This window comes from Mixophyes fleayi, chromosome 2 (genome assembly GCF_038048845.1).
Source record: "Mixophyes fleayi isolate aMixFle1 chromosome 2, aMixFle1.hap1, whole genome shotgun sequence".
In the NCBI taxonomy this organism is placed as follows: Eukaryota; Metazoa; Chordata; class Amphibia; order Anura; family Limnodynastidae; genus Mixophyes; species Mixophyes fleayi.
This window is the reverse complement of record NC_134403.1, coordinates 153,464,213-153,480,234: the sequence shown is the minus strand read 5'-3', so window position 1 is coordinate 153,480,234 and position 16,022 is coordinate 153,464,213. Positions and strand designations below refer to the sequence as shown.

The window sequence follows — 16,022 nt, the reverse complement described above, 5'->3', positions numbered from 1 at the left end:
CAGACTTACCTGAACAGCGACTGTCCAGATATCCGATGACAGCAGAACACTGACAGGACCTCTTCCCTGAATGAATTATAATTTAAATCGGCAATGTCGGGACCACGCAGGTTAACTGTTAACAGCGTGGTCCTGACATTGCCGCTTCCATAGCTTCCCTGGTGCACCAAACAGAGGTGGGGTCCACTAGTGACTTAAAGATGACCTGCCGCCATCAAAATCAAATTGCACAGAACATAATATAAACAAACTAAATCTGCAATGTATCACAGTTACATTAGACATAGACCACAAAGCACATTACATAGGAAGCAAATGAGATGAAAGGCGGAAAGTCTTAGGGGTATATTTACAAAAATGCGGTTTCGAAAAAGTGGAGATATTGCTTATAGCAACCAATCAGATTTTAATTGTCACTTTGTAGAATGTACTAAATAAATGATAACAAGAATCTGATTGGTTGCTATAGGCAACATCTCCAGTTTTTCAAACCCACAGTTTAGTAAATATACCCCTCAGACAATCATCCCGCATTAACTAGCAACGCAACTACAGGGGTACAGATAGACTTGTGTATCTATATCTATATCTATATCTATATCTATATCTATATCTACATCTATATCTCTATCTATAAATATATATGATCTCTCATTCAAATGGTTCTTATTTAGCATAACTGCTTAAGTTTGTTTTTTTGTTTTGTTTCCTAACTCTTTTTTTTCACTTATAAATTGCATCAGCTATTCACACTGTGGCACATTTGTTTAACGTGGAAAGACTGGTGGATGCACGAGTGGAGGAGAATGGTACAATTAAAGGTATTCTCTCTGACCTTGGGGACGGAGAAAATCAAACATATCTCAACTTTGTTCGATCAAAAGTACCAGTAAGTATCACATTTCTCCTTTACTAGGCCTTTTAAAAGATGTAATTGTTGAATTTCTTGAATTTATGTTTATGTTTAGCTCCCAGCAACATCAGCAGGACAATAATGAAGCTACTAAACATGAGAAATAGCATAGACCTAAAGAGTACTTTCTGCACATTTAAGGGCTTATTTAGAGTTGGACGCATTTGCTGCGTAAACAAACACAGCAAAAGATGTAAGTAATAAAAAATGCAAACTTCCGTTGGGATGTTGAGTCAGATGTTTTTTAAGATGCATCCAGTTGAAAAACAGAAGTATTTGGGCCTGGTTTACAAAAGACGTACAATTGTTTATATGCCTAAAAAAAGTTGTTAGTCATTTTTATTATTGTGTATGTTGGTACCAGCCCTCCAGTACGCGCATGAGATTCCCATCTGAAAAGGCATAACTGGGGATGCATACATGTCTAATTATAGTTTTCTGAACACGCCCTTATTGTACTCCACTTATGCTTACCCCACCATGTCTGCCCCAGTTCTGCCTCTTCAGGTGTAAGGGGATGCAAGATAATGATACACAAAGTGCTACACATATGTATGTATACACAATTTAGGCCTAATTCATTAAGGTATGCAAGCCACATAAATCAAGCATACGCACGTCTGCGCTCAACTAGCAGCATACCTGAAGATATGTCTCTTGTTGAATACAGGCCTAGGAAAGCTCTGCTCTAACAGACAATACTCTGCAGGATATGTCCAATACATGTGTGGAATAAAAATTCCCAAAAGAACGCACAGAAAAAAAGATAAAAGTATTCACTGATTGTCACCTGTTGATAATATAGGGTTTGATTCATTAATTGAAGTGAAGCAAAAGTTAATAAGTAAGGAAAACCATGTTGTATTGGAGAGGGAGGTAAGTGTAGACTGTGATGGGAGATTTACATATGGGGTAGGACATGTCCTAGATCAACTTTAAATTTCAGTGTACAAATAAGCTATCAAGTATTTGTGTGCTACATAAAAAAACAGAAAGTATCTAACTTATGTGCAAAATAATAAACTAATTTTCACTCCTTGAATTGCAACATGGCTTTGTCCAGAAAACTTGAGTAAGAAAACTTGCTTAACTTTTTTGCTTAACTTTCCTTAATGAATCAGGCCCATAGTCGTTAAAGAAAAAAAAGAAAAAATTGTAAAATAAAAAGTTTTTTTCCATTTTGTTTTTCTCACTCCAATACATTTATCATGATGTTATCAATGTCTACTGTGCGTAAAAATCATTTTTACTGTTGTTCCTGATTACAAACACATATTCTAGCATACATGCACAACCGTCATCACTAGTAATCGACACTTACACCCGACCTGTAGCTGGTGCAAGTGATACAACAGAAAGACACGTGCCTTGTATATCCCCAAGGCTTGATTCGGACACGGCTTGAATGTTGCTGTATACACTTGTCGAATAGATTTTTTGCGCAAACTACGGCACGTATCAGCATTTATGTTCCTTAATGAATCAGACCCTTTTTGTGCACTACGGAAATACGTGTCTTACGCAAAAAATATCTGCATACATTCAACTGTATATGAGCCCCTTAATGTGTATACACAGGTACTGGCTGAATGAAATCACTGGATTTCAGATATAATCCAGAGCTTAGAGTATTCTGCAAACATTTTTATTTTAATGTAAAGACAAGCCTATTTGAACTCAATAATTTAATTAACTTTTGAGCGTCAATGTGACCTTTGTCAGGACAAAAAGTTACTTTTATAAATGTATATTTATAAATAGGTATCTATATAACGAATGAAGGCAATGTTTTATGCTTTTTAAAATAATGGAATATCATCTATTTTTACAAACCTCTAATAAGTAACAATACACTTAAAAAAAGATTTGTGCCAAACATGCTGAAATATAAATTTGTTGGCATTATGACCAAGAAAAATGTCTTTATAATGCGTTTATACTTTTTTAGAAATTAAAAATTTGAATTAATTCCTTTGGTAAAACAGCTTGAAAAAATATTGCAGCTTTGCATTACACAGTAGTAATCTCTGCATACTTGCATGTCTAATGCTTCCATGTTTTCTGGTTTCCTTGATCCGCCTAGATTGTCATAGATAGCGGGAAGAGATTGGTGGTAGTCATATTACCAACGGTAGAAATACAGACGGAAATATGACAGACACGAAAATCCCGACAGGCAAAATCCCGTCATGTAACCGCTGACCAACCTGAGGCTGGTTGGCATCATGGCAGAGGGACATCCTGTTGCGGGTTCCCTTGCTATAGTGCCACCAGCCCCGGCTGACTGGCAGCACTAGTGTTAATATGAAGGAGGGGAAGGGGCACACTTTTGAAAAAAAATAAAAAATAAATATATTTATAGTTATCAGTGTTTACTGCCGGTGGGTCCAGTGGCTGTATAGCATTGCCGTTTTAATGCCGGCATTGTGACTATCTGCATTTTCATTGTCGCAATCACAATGTCTGTATTTTATCCATGTAAGTGAAATTTACATGACGGGATTTTGCATGTCGGGGTTTTTGTATCAGTCATATTTCCGCAGCTATTTCTAACGTCAGAAATTCGTACCCAACCTGAAGAGCTTTATATCACTTTCATCCTGCATTCAAAAAGTAAAAATGTAATGAGCAAAAGGTTGTCACACATGTATCCTGATTTTCATCATAACGAAAATAGGAACTTTTGGCATTCTACAAAAACAAAGTGAATGATTATTGCTTTATATGTTTGTGGATTTCACTAATAAATTTAAGACAATTGCAAACATGATACTAAATATGATACTAAAAAGCATCTTAAGATGTCTTCAAATTAGATTTAGTAATTCTAATTTACTGCCATCCAAGATTTTCATATTAAAAAATAAAATACATACTTTTGGCCCTTATTTTCCCATACAAAACATGTTAACAAAAAGTTCATGTAACATTAATCATACAGCTGGAAATTGGTAATGACGTTTCTTGGACGTATTTAGCAACCTCTGCATGTGTGGCTATAATTGGGAGCATGTCGCCAGCATTTCTAGGCACCGAAAAACATGGTGGCTAGTAATAGAGCCCAATCCTACCCCATGAAAAACGCAGCATGCTGGCATTGGTGGGTTAATAAGCTTGGAAAATGAAGGGTTTGTCCTTAACTTGGCAACTTGTTGCCAAGTTAAGGACAAAGAGTAAATGTTTAAACAGAAAACAGAGTAAGGGCTAGATTTACTAAGCTGCGGGTTTGAAAAAGTGGGGATGTTGCCTATAGCAACCAATCAGATTCTAGCTGTCATTTTGTAGAAGGTACTAAATAAATGAAAGGTAGAATCTGATTGGTTGCTATAGGCAACATCCCCACTTTTTCAAACCCGCAGCTTAGTAAATCTAGCCCTAAATGTTTAAACAGATGCTATTTATCATGACTAGAGATGTTCGAAAATTTCAAACCAGTTCCAAATTAGATCGAATTTCATTGGTTCAATGCCCATGCACATGCCTGTAGTGCAATCATCATAGACCCTGATTTGGATTTGTGTTACAAAACATACAACTTGTGTTCTGTGTTTGTGTTTGAGGTTCACCGCTTGCATTAAAATTTGTTTTGCAATTGCTTTTAAACACTATTTAACTAATATTTTTAATTATTTTACATAATAATTATTTATATACCATTTTATAAAATCAAACTTTGGACAATTTCGCTGTCTGAGGTTCACGGCTGAGATTCGCTGTTTGTAATTTGATGATAATCAGTGAATATTTTGAAAACAACACACAATAAGCAAAGAACATAATCTAGTTATGTAGCTTACGTAGTCTCATTTGTTTAGAGAATGTTCTTTATGTGATTTTATACACTGTCCTTTGTTTGATGTTACTTTCCAACAGAATCCAATAGGAGGAATAAATGTGGCATTCACTTTTCTTGCTGGACTCACTGGCGTAGTGATTACACTGGCACTAATCCTAATAATCACTTCATCTACAAAAATCATTCGCAGATCATACTTTGAAGTGTTTTGGTACATACATCATCTTTTTATCGTCTTCTTCATTGGCCTTGTCATCCATGGAGCAGGGTATGTATTAAAGTGTACAGTATTTCGTCATCCCTACTGCTGTGTGTAGTCCTGTACATATATATATATATATAGACATATGAAGAAGAAGAAAAAAATGAGGGATGGCGCTTACGGAATATAAAACTGATTTATTATAACATCATATAACAACATTTCAGTTCCCACTGGAACCTTTATTAAGGCATCTAACAAGTGAACAACTTTAAGATAAATAACCAGAATGGGAGTGGTTGAACACACATGATACACAAATCATTAAAGAGCATATAATAAAATTACAAACAGCATTATAGTGAATGAGCCATAAAATCTCTAACAATAAGGGAATCCCTATAGTAAAATGAATACCCGTTTTACCAAGAAATACACATGAAGCGGTTAATTTAAATAGTGAATTAAAAATGAGAAATGTTAAAAATGGAAGCTTAGAGTTTTGTAATCATTATACATCTATTGCCAAATGTGCTACAGATATGTGATTCTAAAAATGAGCAACTCTTTCAGAAACCGGTTTAGACCTATATTTGAGCCAATAATGTTATTTTTTAAAACCATGGGGTATTTTGGAATCGATAATCCTACATTTATATATAAAATATCAGATGAATTATTACTAATGAAAATAAAATAGATAATTATTGATCCTTTAGAACTATATAAATCCTCATCTGTCATATCTGTGATGTGTGTATGGGACCTATATTCCATCATGCTTAGGATTTAGGGTTTTCTGTAATTTGAATCAGTCTAAGTAATACTAAAATAAAAATCAATCATGTCTTTCCTCAGTGTCCCCCTCCTCATTAAACTAACAGTGCTTCTCATCTTTCCTGCAGAAGAAAATTCTGGTTGACCTTGGCTATGTGTATGACATTATTATCGAAAAGCAGTACTTATTTGTTTTTATTCTGAACTTTCTGAATATACACGTGTATTTACATGTTTGTGGCCAAACTATACGAGTATTAGTAGAAACAAAATGGTGGCTGCTGTAGTCTATTTTAGTATACAGGAGAGCTTATTATTTAGTTAGTCAGGGAGCAGTAAACACAAGAATGTACCAGTAATTTATTTAGTATGAATTTTCTCTTAATCAGTTAAATAGTGTACAGTGCCATATTTAAAGTGCTGTCTGCTTGAACTGTGCCATTACAGTTAGTTGTTCTGGTTATTGAAATTATATAATTAACACTTAGGGGCCGATTCACTTAGCCGTGATGTTCTGTAGTAACCTCTAAGCTATGGTTATGCGCACATTACCATCACATTATTTTTTATTCGTAAACTTGTGAAAAATCTGGAATCCCTTTTACATTGCGCAAGCTGCCGCCTCTATGATATGCTCACTAGGGATGTGCACCGGCCACTTTTGGTGTCTCGTGTTTTGTGTTTTGGATTCGGATTTGCTTGAGGTTTTGGGTTCGGATTTGTTTCGCAAAACACCCGACGAAAGGTTTTGGTTCGGATTTAAGGTTTTGGATTCGGATTTATTTTGAAGAAAACATAAAGTGTTAAAATCAAGTTTTTTGGTTTATTTTCACTCCTACGCTATTATTAACCTCAATAACATTCAATAACAATCATTTCCACTAATTCCCAGTCTATTCTGAACACCTCACACCTCACAATATTGTTTTTAGTCCAAAACGTTTCACCGAGGTAGCTTTCTGGACTGCATAGTGCAGTGGTCCCGGTACACAATTTGGTATCGGGGCCACAATACCTCTGCCTTCAAATGGTCTGAATTCCACTGCACAGCTGCCTGCTCCTACATCCTCTGCAGCATATACAGGGTGTAGTTTGAGCGTGTCAATACCTCTTGTTTTTGACGATGACAGGTCATTTTCATTAATTTATGATTTGGCAGCAACAGTCAACGTTGTTTAATATCTGATACGCCTCTATCTGGACTGCATAGTGAAGTGGCCCCGGTACCCAATTTGGTACCGGGGCCACAATACCTCCTCCAACTTTCAAGTGTAGTGTTTATAATTTATAAAAACTACAGTAGTTATAACACGTCAATACCTCTTGTTTTAGATGACCATGGTACAGAGCATTCATCATTGAGATCCCATCAAGTATGTGAAAGACAGACAGGGTCGAAGTGTTATTTGTTGACTTTGTTAACAAAAAAACTGTCCCTGTTGCAAATATTCGTGCAATGAAGAGTGACTTTTTCATTTAAAGGCTCAAGCTTTCAAGTGTAGTGATTATAACTTATAAACACTACAGTAGTTCTAGCACATCAATACCTCTTGTTTTTGATTATGACAGGGCATTTTACATTTGGTTTAATTTGTTGAATTTGTTTTAATTTTGTTTTACTTTGTGCTCATGGCAAACGACTGTTGAATGGTCACATAATGGCAAAAAAAGAGTTGCAAGATGGAATTGTCCTTGGGCCCTCCCGCCCACCCTTATGTTGTTGAAATAGGACATGCACACTTTAACAAACCAATCATTTCAGCGACAGGGTCTACCAAACAACTGTGGCTGAAATGATTGGTTTGTTTGGGCCCCCACAACAAAAAAGCTATTCATCTCTCCCTGTACAAACTAAACAGGCTCTACTGAGGCAAGATGTCGTCCTCATCCTCAACCTCTGATTCCTCTCCCCCTACAGTGTGTACTTCCTCCTCCTCACACATTATCAATTCATCCCCGCTGGGCTCCACAACCACAGGTCCCTCTGTACTATCTGGAGGGCAGTGCTGTACTTGATTGAGGAATTGATAATTCATTTTTATGAACATCATTTTTTCAACGTTCTGAGGAAGCAACCTCCTTCGCCGCTCACTGACCAGGTTCCCCGCTGCACTAAAAACTCTTTCCGAGTACACACTGGAGGGGGGACAACTCAGGTAAAATAGAGCCAGTTTGTACAGGGGCTTCCAAACTGCCTTTTTTTCCTGCCAGTAACAATATGGACCGTCTGACATGTCTATTTAGATGGTGTCAGCAAAATAATCCTCCACCATTTTTTCTATTGTGACAGCATCCAATGCAGCAACAGTAGACATGTCTGCAATGGTTGGCAGGTCCTTCAGTCCGGACCAGATGTTATCAGCATCCCCGCCAGCGGGTCTTTTAGGAAAACTTTGTAATATAGCAGTACCACTGGAATTATACTGCTGAATCAGTGAACTTTGTAATATAGCAGTACCAATGGACTTATACTGCTGAATCAGTGAACTTTGTAATAAAGCAGTACCAGTGGACTTATACTGCTGAATCAGTGAACTTTGTAATATAGCAGTACCAATGGACTTATACTGCTGAATCAGTGAACTTTGTAATATTGCAGTACCAATGGACTTATACTGCAGGATTGTTTTTGGATATTTTTGTTTAATTTCTTTTTTTTTATAATTATTTTTATTATTTTTTTTTTATAACTTTTTTTTAAATTTTTTATAACTTGGGAATAATGGGGAAATAACAATGTCCTTAGAAGGACAGAGCACAGGACACAGCACCACTGGACTGAACAGGACACGGCACAGGACCCAGCAGCACCACTGAACTCAGAAGGACAAAGCACAGGACACAGCACCACTGGACTGAGCAGAACACAGCACAGCACAGAACTGAACAGCACAGCACAGCACGAGACATAGCAGGACAGAGGACCACCTAACACATCCTCCCTCTACCCTGATCAATGCCCGAGTGAAGATGGCGGCGGCTAGCGGGGAATTTATAGAATACGAGTATCGCGAGATCCGACAGCGGGATTATGACTCAGAGCCTCGGTTTCAATTTTGCAATCTGTCTCGGATCCGGCTCGGATCGGCAACGTTCGGGTGGGCTCGGATTTCAGATATCCGAGCCCGCTCATCTCTAATGCTCACTAGTCTCCTTTGTGTTTCATTGGATTCACAGGATCAATCTCTATTAAATTAATTATTTGAATGGAATTCTCGAGCGATCAGCTTTTCAGTTATGATCAATGTATTGAATTAGTTGCTACTCATATAGTGGGTGGTGTTACTACTAATACACACTACTTTATTTACTTTGCAACAAATGACTATTACAGCATGTATATATATATATATATATATATATATATATATATATATATATGCATCTATATCTATCTATCTATCTATCTATATATATATATATATATATATATATATATATATATATATAAATAGATAGGTAGATAGATAGATATAGATAATTTTAATGCTCAGGGTTGCTTATATTTTACACAAATGGGTTTCTTAGTTCATTTTTGTGTTTTGGATGTGGATTTGAACATTTTAATTTAAATAAAGTTTGTACACTTTTCGTATAACACTTGCACATGTTTATATATTTGTGATTGGTGGTGAGACCACAAGGATATACATTTATTTTATTTGTTTAAGACTAGTGTTGGTTAATCAAGCATATTTTGATTGTTATTTTGGTGTTTGAGCAGGCTGTTGCCTACATCATTTTTGTCCAGTTTTATTTATGTACCTGTATGTAAAACCATCCTTGTATTTTTTTAGGCGCATTGTACGAGGACAGACAGCTGATAGTCGAAAAGAACATAGACCAGAAAAATGTATACATAATATTACTCAATGGGGTCCTGCACCATGCCCAATTCCACAATTTGCAGGAAATTTCCCAGCGGTAAGTATTTTTCTTGTTATAAATCTAGATAGTTATATAGATAGTCTATCCTGTACATTTTATAGAACAGCACCTATATAACTCCACACTATCCAACACATCCTCCACCTACTGTCCTCTGAGCTGCAAACAAAATATCATTTTTAGAACCTTCCTCTAACAGTGCAGGGACTGACTAGTTTTATTTGAGAGATGTTCTTAAGGGTGCAGGTCTATTAGACACCTTTGTACATATAAATGTTATTATATTTTAAATCTTGTGATTTTCTATACTTTTATAAAAGCAGATAGAGAGAAATATTAGCCGCAAAACAATTGTCATTTATGAAAATGATATAAATTACTGATAATATCAAAAATTACTTTTAACAATGCAGCCATTATATGATTTAGTCTATACATACATATTTAGCTGTATGGTGGTGGTGGATTTATAAAGAATCTTTTCAGTATTGACATGTATTATAATTACATAAAATAACAAGATTTATATCCTTATTACATAAGTTAAAGCTGCAATCCCACATATTTGTCCCTTAAATAACATGTTTCCTAGCTGTTTCTCTACATATCATTATTATCTTCTTTTCAAAATATCTATAGAGAGCAAACAAATGTGGCTGTCAGACATAGACATAGTCAGTCTGCCACACAGACACAGGCTCTCAGCTCTCAGCATTTCACGTGATGGCAAGGGGGAGAATGAGGATGTGACATTGCAGACAGAACTCAGAGGGGAGTCCATAAACCGCTTACGGTGGACCTCATACCTTTACCATATTTAACCTTTACCAGAGTTAACTTAACGAACTAAAATAACGACACAGAGACTTGAATTGGAATTTGAAAGGTCAGGAATTTATTAAAGGCGAATCTGCTGGGAAAAATTGGTGGCCAATCTAAGCAGACCAATCAGCCTCCAGTCCACACCTTCAAGTTGTAAATTCCGTCCAAACTAATTTGGACCCGATTAGGCGTAAAATGCCAAACTCCCCCATTTGGCACATTAGCTGAGGCCCGCCCGCCTAAGCGGAGCGCCCTAACCCCAAAGGGCTATTCTGACTAATTGCCCAATCCCTTTAAGGGGAGAGTGCCTACTACGCCTTAAATGTAACCAAATTGGCCGCTGATTGGGCTGCTTACCGCCCCTTGCAAATTATAAGTATGAAACACTTAGATGACAACCAACAATTACTCACTCCTATACTAATAATAGGGAATGGGTGGGTGGGGAAACTCTCCAGACGGTATGAGGAAGTAGAAACCTCTTCCTATATGTTATAAGCCTCTCTGAAAGGCTAAGCCCTCCCCTTCTGTCCTTCCTGATTGGATGACTCAGTTTTTCACTACCACCCATATAAGTTAACTCCTGCTATGCCTGAACTTTTTCATCTGCCTGCCTCTGCAGCGTTTATATCACCTCGGTCTAATTCCATCCCTCTGTTATATAAGCCTCTCTGCTCACTACATCATGTGCCATGTGACTGTAGTTATCATGGTAGTCAAGAAACATAAGTCGTTAATATCAGCCTGTAGTAGAAACACGAGGGAAAATTGTAAACACCAAAATTTTTCTTAAAAACACCTGTTTTTTCATGGGATTGTTGATTGAAGTACAATGATATAATAAGACTTTAGGCCCTTCATTATAACCATTTGGCATTTTTAATGTTATGATTTAAATTAACATGGCAGAATGTTTTTCTTGTTTTTCAAATAGACATGGATGTGGGTGATAGCACCTATGGTCCTATATGTCATTGAAAGGCTTATCCGGTTTTGGAAATCGCAGCAAAAAGTTGTCATCACAAAGGTAGTTATGTTCTTTTGGATATACTATACATGTCTGCTTCTTAGTGTTGTTAAGCTATTATTATTGTTTTATTATTTTTATTTATGTAAAGCTACCAATTTTCGCAGCACTGTTAGCATTGCTGGGAGGCAGCAATGCTAACCACTGTGCTACCATGCAATATGAGAATGCGTGATCTCCTTAAAGAGGACCTGTCCTCAAGACCTCTGATGTCATTTTATTGCAGTACTGTAGTATCTTCAGTATTCTTTCTTTGTCAGTTTTGCAATATGTTTTATTTCAAATAATAAAACATCATGCAAATATATTGTATTATCAATTATATATTTTAGTAACTTTATGAGAGCATTAACTTTGTTGGATGCACCAAGATTCAAACAATAATCAAATAAAAGTAGGAGAGTAACAAAAAAAGTAAAAAAAAATAAACTTGATCTCAGTGGTAGTCATTATTTCAGCTCCAATAATGCCAACAAAACTTAGACCAACCTAAAAATTCCGATTAGTCTAAGGCCAACAAGGAGGAAATAGAGACTTACCATATAACTGACATACAACATTTCGCACAAGCTTAATTACCGTCAGATGTAAATTGCGACTTTCTAAAATGTCTCCAGTGCGAATTACGTCCGTTCCAATGGCCAGAGTGAGATTACCGGTTTGAAAGTGGCAATGGGCGTACCCGCCGCCTGTATAATGTAATCCAGGCTGCGGTACGTCCATTGTCCCTTTAAAACCAGCAATCTCACTCTGCCCATTGTAACTGACGTCATTCGCGCTGGAGACATTTTAGAAAGTTGCAATTTACATCTGACTGCAATTTTAGTGTGTGGGGAATGTTGTATGTCAGTTATACGGTGAGTCTCTATTTTCTTCTTGTCGGCCTTAGACGTATCGGCATTTTTAGGACGGTCTAAGTTTTGTCGACATTATTGGTGCCGGAAAAACGTATTGGCTATCGGCGACGGGTCTGGTGGATGTATTGCTGGCGGGTCTGCCGGCTGGTGGTGGCTTTTCTGTGTCAATGTCAACATTGTGACTGCCGACTTTACTGTCTGTCAACAGTCACAATGTCACCATTTTAACCACGTAGACATACTCTATCTGTCGACATTCTGACTGTTGACATTTTGGTATCGACAGTCTGGAAGATAAAGGTTGTGCGTCCTTCTGCAGAGCAATCTCATTTACATAGTCTTGTCCCATAAAACCATTAAACAAAGTCTTCTTTTTGCATGTATGTGAAAAAGCTCATGCACCTAATCCGTCCTCTACAATGAATGTTGCCGATCCCCCCAACTCTTCTCATTGGAAGGTGCAAAACTTTGCAGTTCTGGACCTTGCGGACACTATTATCTCAGCTGCAAATCCATGCACTTCCCCATAAAACTGGTTTCAGTTATGCAAAAGAAGCTGTGGGATGTAAAAGATAATTTGGGCTGCATATTTGTACTATTGCATAATATCAAAGATCAGCAATCCATCCATTTTACCAAAATTAAGCTAACATAGAATTACCTTTTTCAGTTTTTAATTAATTATCTAGTATCTCCTATATATTTGGTGAATTGTATTATTGCCTTTAGGTACTCATATTTTGGATTTATTTTGTTGGGGAATTATTTAACTTTTTAAGTTTTGAATAAATTAGAGTACATCTCCTATGTGTCAGTATCTAGTGCAGGACATTGGTGTTACTATAAGTGACGTAGCAAAGTGTTTATTTACCAGTTGGCAAGGTGGGGCCTATTATTCGGTAACCTGAGGCAGCAAGCTTTGGTGAGAATCAGAAACATGGAAGGATTTTCCCAATTTTCTCACTGCAAAAATGTAAACTATTGATATATGGTAGAGCTAATAATGCTTAAAATGACAATAGTTGTCTCTTAAAGTATGCACAATCATATACAAATTGCTAGTTGTAAAAGGGATGAGAAGGGGCCAGTTTCAGTTCCTGCCTCAGGTAGGAGTATGGCTAGGCGGCGGCGTACCTCTTCCTGTTGGTGTCACAGCCCAGCCTCATCTGTTGTAGGAGATAATAAACTTATAATGTCTGTTTCACATCACCTTGCTAAAAATTCATAACATGACTCCTCAGTCTGATAGATAAGTGTTGTTGTGTCATGAATGAGGAGTCAAATGGAGACAACTGCCTAAGCCTGTAGGGTTGTGTTTTTTGGAGGCAGCAAAAAAATATATGACATTAGGGGCCTGATTCATTAAGGATCTTAACTTAAGTAACTTCTTATTTAAGTCTCCTGGACAAAACCATGTTACAATGCAAGGGGTGCAAATAAGTTTTCTGTTTTGCACATAAGTTAAATACTGACTGTTTTTTCATGTAGCACACAAATATCAACTTTAAATTTCAGTGTACAAATAAGCTATCAAGTATTTGTGTGCTACATAAAAAAAACAGTCAGTATTTAACTTATGTGCAAAACAGAATACTAATTTGAACCCCTTGCATTGTAACATGGTTTTGTCCAGGAGACTTCATCGTCATCATCATCACCATTTATTTATATAGCGTCACTGATTCCGCAGCGCTGTACAGAGAACTTATTCACATCAGTCCCTGCCCCATTGGAGCTTACAGTCTAAATTCCCTAATATACACACACAGATAGACAGAGAGAGAGACTAGGGTAAATTTTTGTTTTTTATAGCAGCCAAATAACCTACTTGTAACCCCCTGTCACTGTGTGTAGTGTGGGGTGCAAAGGGTACACAGTGCATCTCCTTCTCAAGCCCTGGCTAGCTGATGGGCATGGGTGTAAATGATCAGGGGGTCCCTGCACATGCAGGTGTTTCTTTGTAGTTAGTGGGACACAGGTAATGTCACTTTGGTGCAGTGTAATAGAAGTCACAATAATTTGGGCGCCAGACCATCTCTATAACAAACTCAACTCTTTATTTACACTCTTCCTCCAGCACGATAATCATAATGGTTGCAGCAATAAAGAAATATATGTACAGCTCCTTACTCTCTCCAGCACAGTTCTTAATGTTATCCAGATGTTATGTAACATAAATCATTGGTCTCTCTTACACTCCATACTCACTGCAGATACCCTTTCTGCAGGGGCACATGCATGGATGCTAATAGGCAGGCAGCCTCTCCTCCATGCAGCTCTGACACACTCTGTGTACCTCTCAACTGCAGCTCACCCCTCCTCTGCAGAGATGATGTCTCCTGTGCTCTGACACGTCACTCTGTGTACTCTCAGCCTCAGGATCTGACACTACAGCTACCAGGCCTCTTGTAGCAGCCCTCACTCCAGGGCCTCTTCCATGCAAAGTGTCCCCCTCTCTCTTGGGTTCTCTATAGTGACATGGAGTTCTCCCCCTCATCCAGTGCACACATCCCTTGCCCTGGCTCAGTCACCATGCTCAGACTTCCAGGCAATGCTGGGGGAGCCTGGGAGCTTCCACCCCAGGTCCCCAGCTACAACTCTCCTCTTGTCTCTCCCTTCTCAGTTCCTATCCCCCCTTAATGACAGCCCCTCCTTCCTCTCACTTAGTCTCCAGGCTGGGCTGGGTTATCTCCATGGTAACCAGTTTATGTAACTTTTCAGAAACTTCTATCTTACCCTCTAGGTGACCCCTCCTCTATTCACTGAGGTAAAGGTTTAACTAAAACACCACTAGGGGGGTGTTACATACTAGTATATTTTTGGAGTGTGGGAGGAAACCGGAGCACCCGGAGGAAACCCATGCAAACACGGGGAGAACATACAAACTCCACACAAATAAGGCCATGGTCGGGAATTGTACTCATGACCCCAGCGCTGTAAGTTAAGATCCTTAATGAATCAGGCCCTAGGTCTGTACCTTCTATGACATACATGTCAATATGTAACATATCAGTGGTCCTTTTGCAATATCTGCCCCACTCCATTACCCAGGGTATCTCTGTAATATAACCCGGATGATGGAAGCTACACTGTGCAGAGCCCCTATGCACAGAGATAACCTCTCTTTGGAATCCAGAAAGGACCTTACTGACCATGTTGACTCTCTGTATCATTAGGTTGTTACACATCCTTTCAAAACCATAGAGCTGCAAATGAAGATGAAGGGTTTTAAAATGGAAGTTGGGCAGTATATCTCTGTCCAGTGTCCTGCAGTATCCAGTTTCGAGTGGCATCCATTCACCTTGACTTCTGCCCCAGAGGAGGATTTTTTCAGCATTCACATTCGAATAGTTGGAGACTGGACAGAGGGTTTGTTCAAAGCTTGTGGATGTGACAAGACAGAATTCCAGGATGCATGGAAACTACCAAAGTAATTACTGTAGAAATAGATCAATTTCTTTAAATTCTGTTTAGATGGTTGGGACAGTAAATATGCCGGAAGATCAAATGACATCAATGACTATATGGCAAAATAATTAATTTTTTAACCTATCATCAACATCGTAACATTTATTTGTATAACACCAGCAAATTATGTAGCGCTTAACATCTCAGTGCCTCAGAGCTATCAATGTTCCCTAGTAAATTGATAGGCTATATCCTCCAGAATAAATGGCTCAACCTACAAAATATCTGCCTTCACAGGGCAGAAACAAGATTGGTGGGGTAATTCTACTAAA

At 37.8% G+C, this 16,022-nt stretch overlaps 2 protein-coding genes across 2 annotated transcripts in view; one reads left to right on the top strand and one right to left on the bottom strand.

Moving 5' to 3' along the window:
* The window catches only part of LOC142141621 (uncharacterized), a 939,875-nt gene that overhangs the window by 499,447 nt on the left and 424,406 nt on the right, over positions 1 to 16,022 (bottom strand). The gene's annotated exons all lie outside the window — the stretch shown is intronic.
* Positions 1 to 16,022, top strand: part of CYBB (cytochrome b-245 beta chain) — a 73,902-nt gene that overhangs the window by 48,458 nt on the left and 9,422 nt on the right. The window contains exons 6-10 of the mRNA XM_075200274.1: positions 744 to 889; positions 4,787 to 4,977; positions 9,486 to 9,612; positions 11,333 to 11,425; positions 15,459 to 15,712. Of these exons, the coding sequence (XP_075056375.1) occupies positions 744 to 889; positions 4,787 to 4,977; positions 9,486 to 9,612; positions 11,333 to 11,425; positions 15,459 to 15,712 (811 nt within the window). The remainder of the gene's footprint in view (positions 1 to 743; positions 890 to 4,786; positions 4,978 to 9,485; positions 9,613 to 11,332; positions 11,426 to 15,458; positions 15,713 to 16,022) is intronic.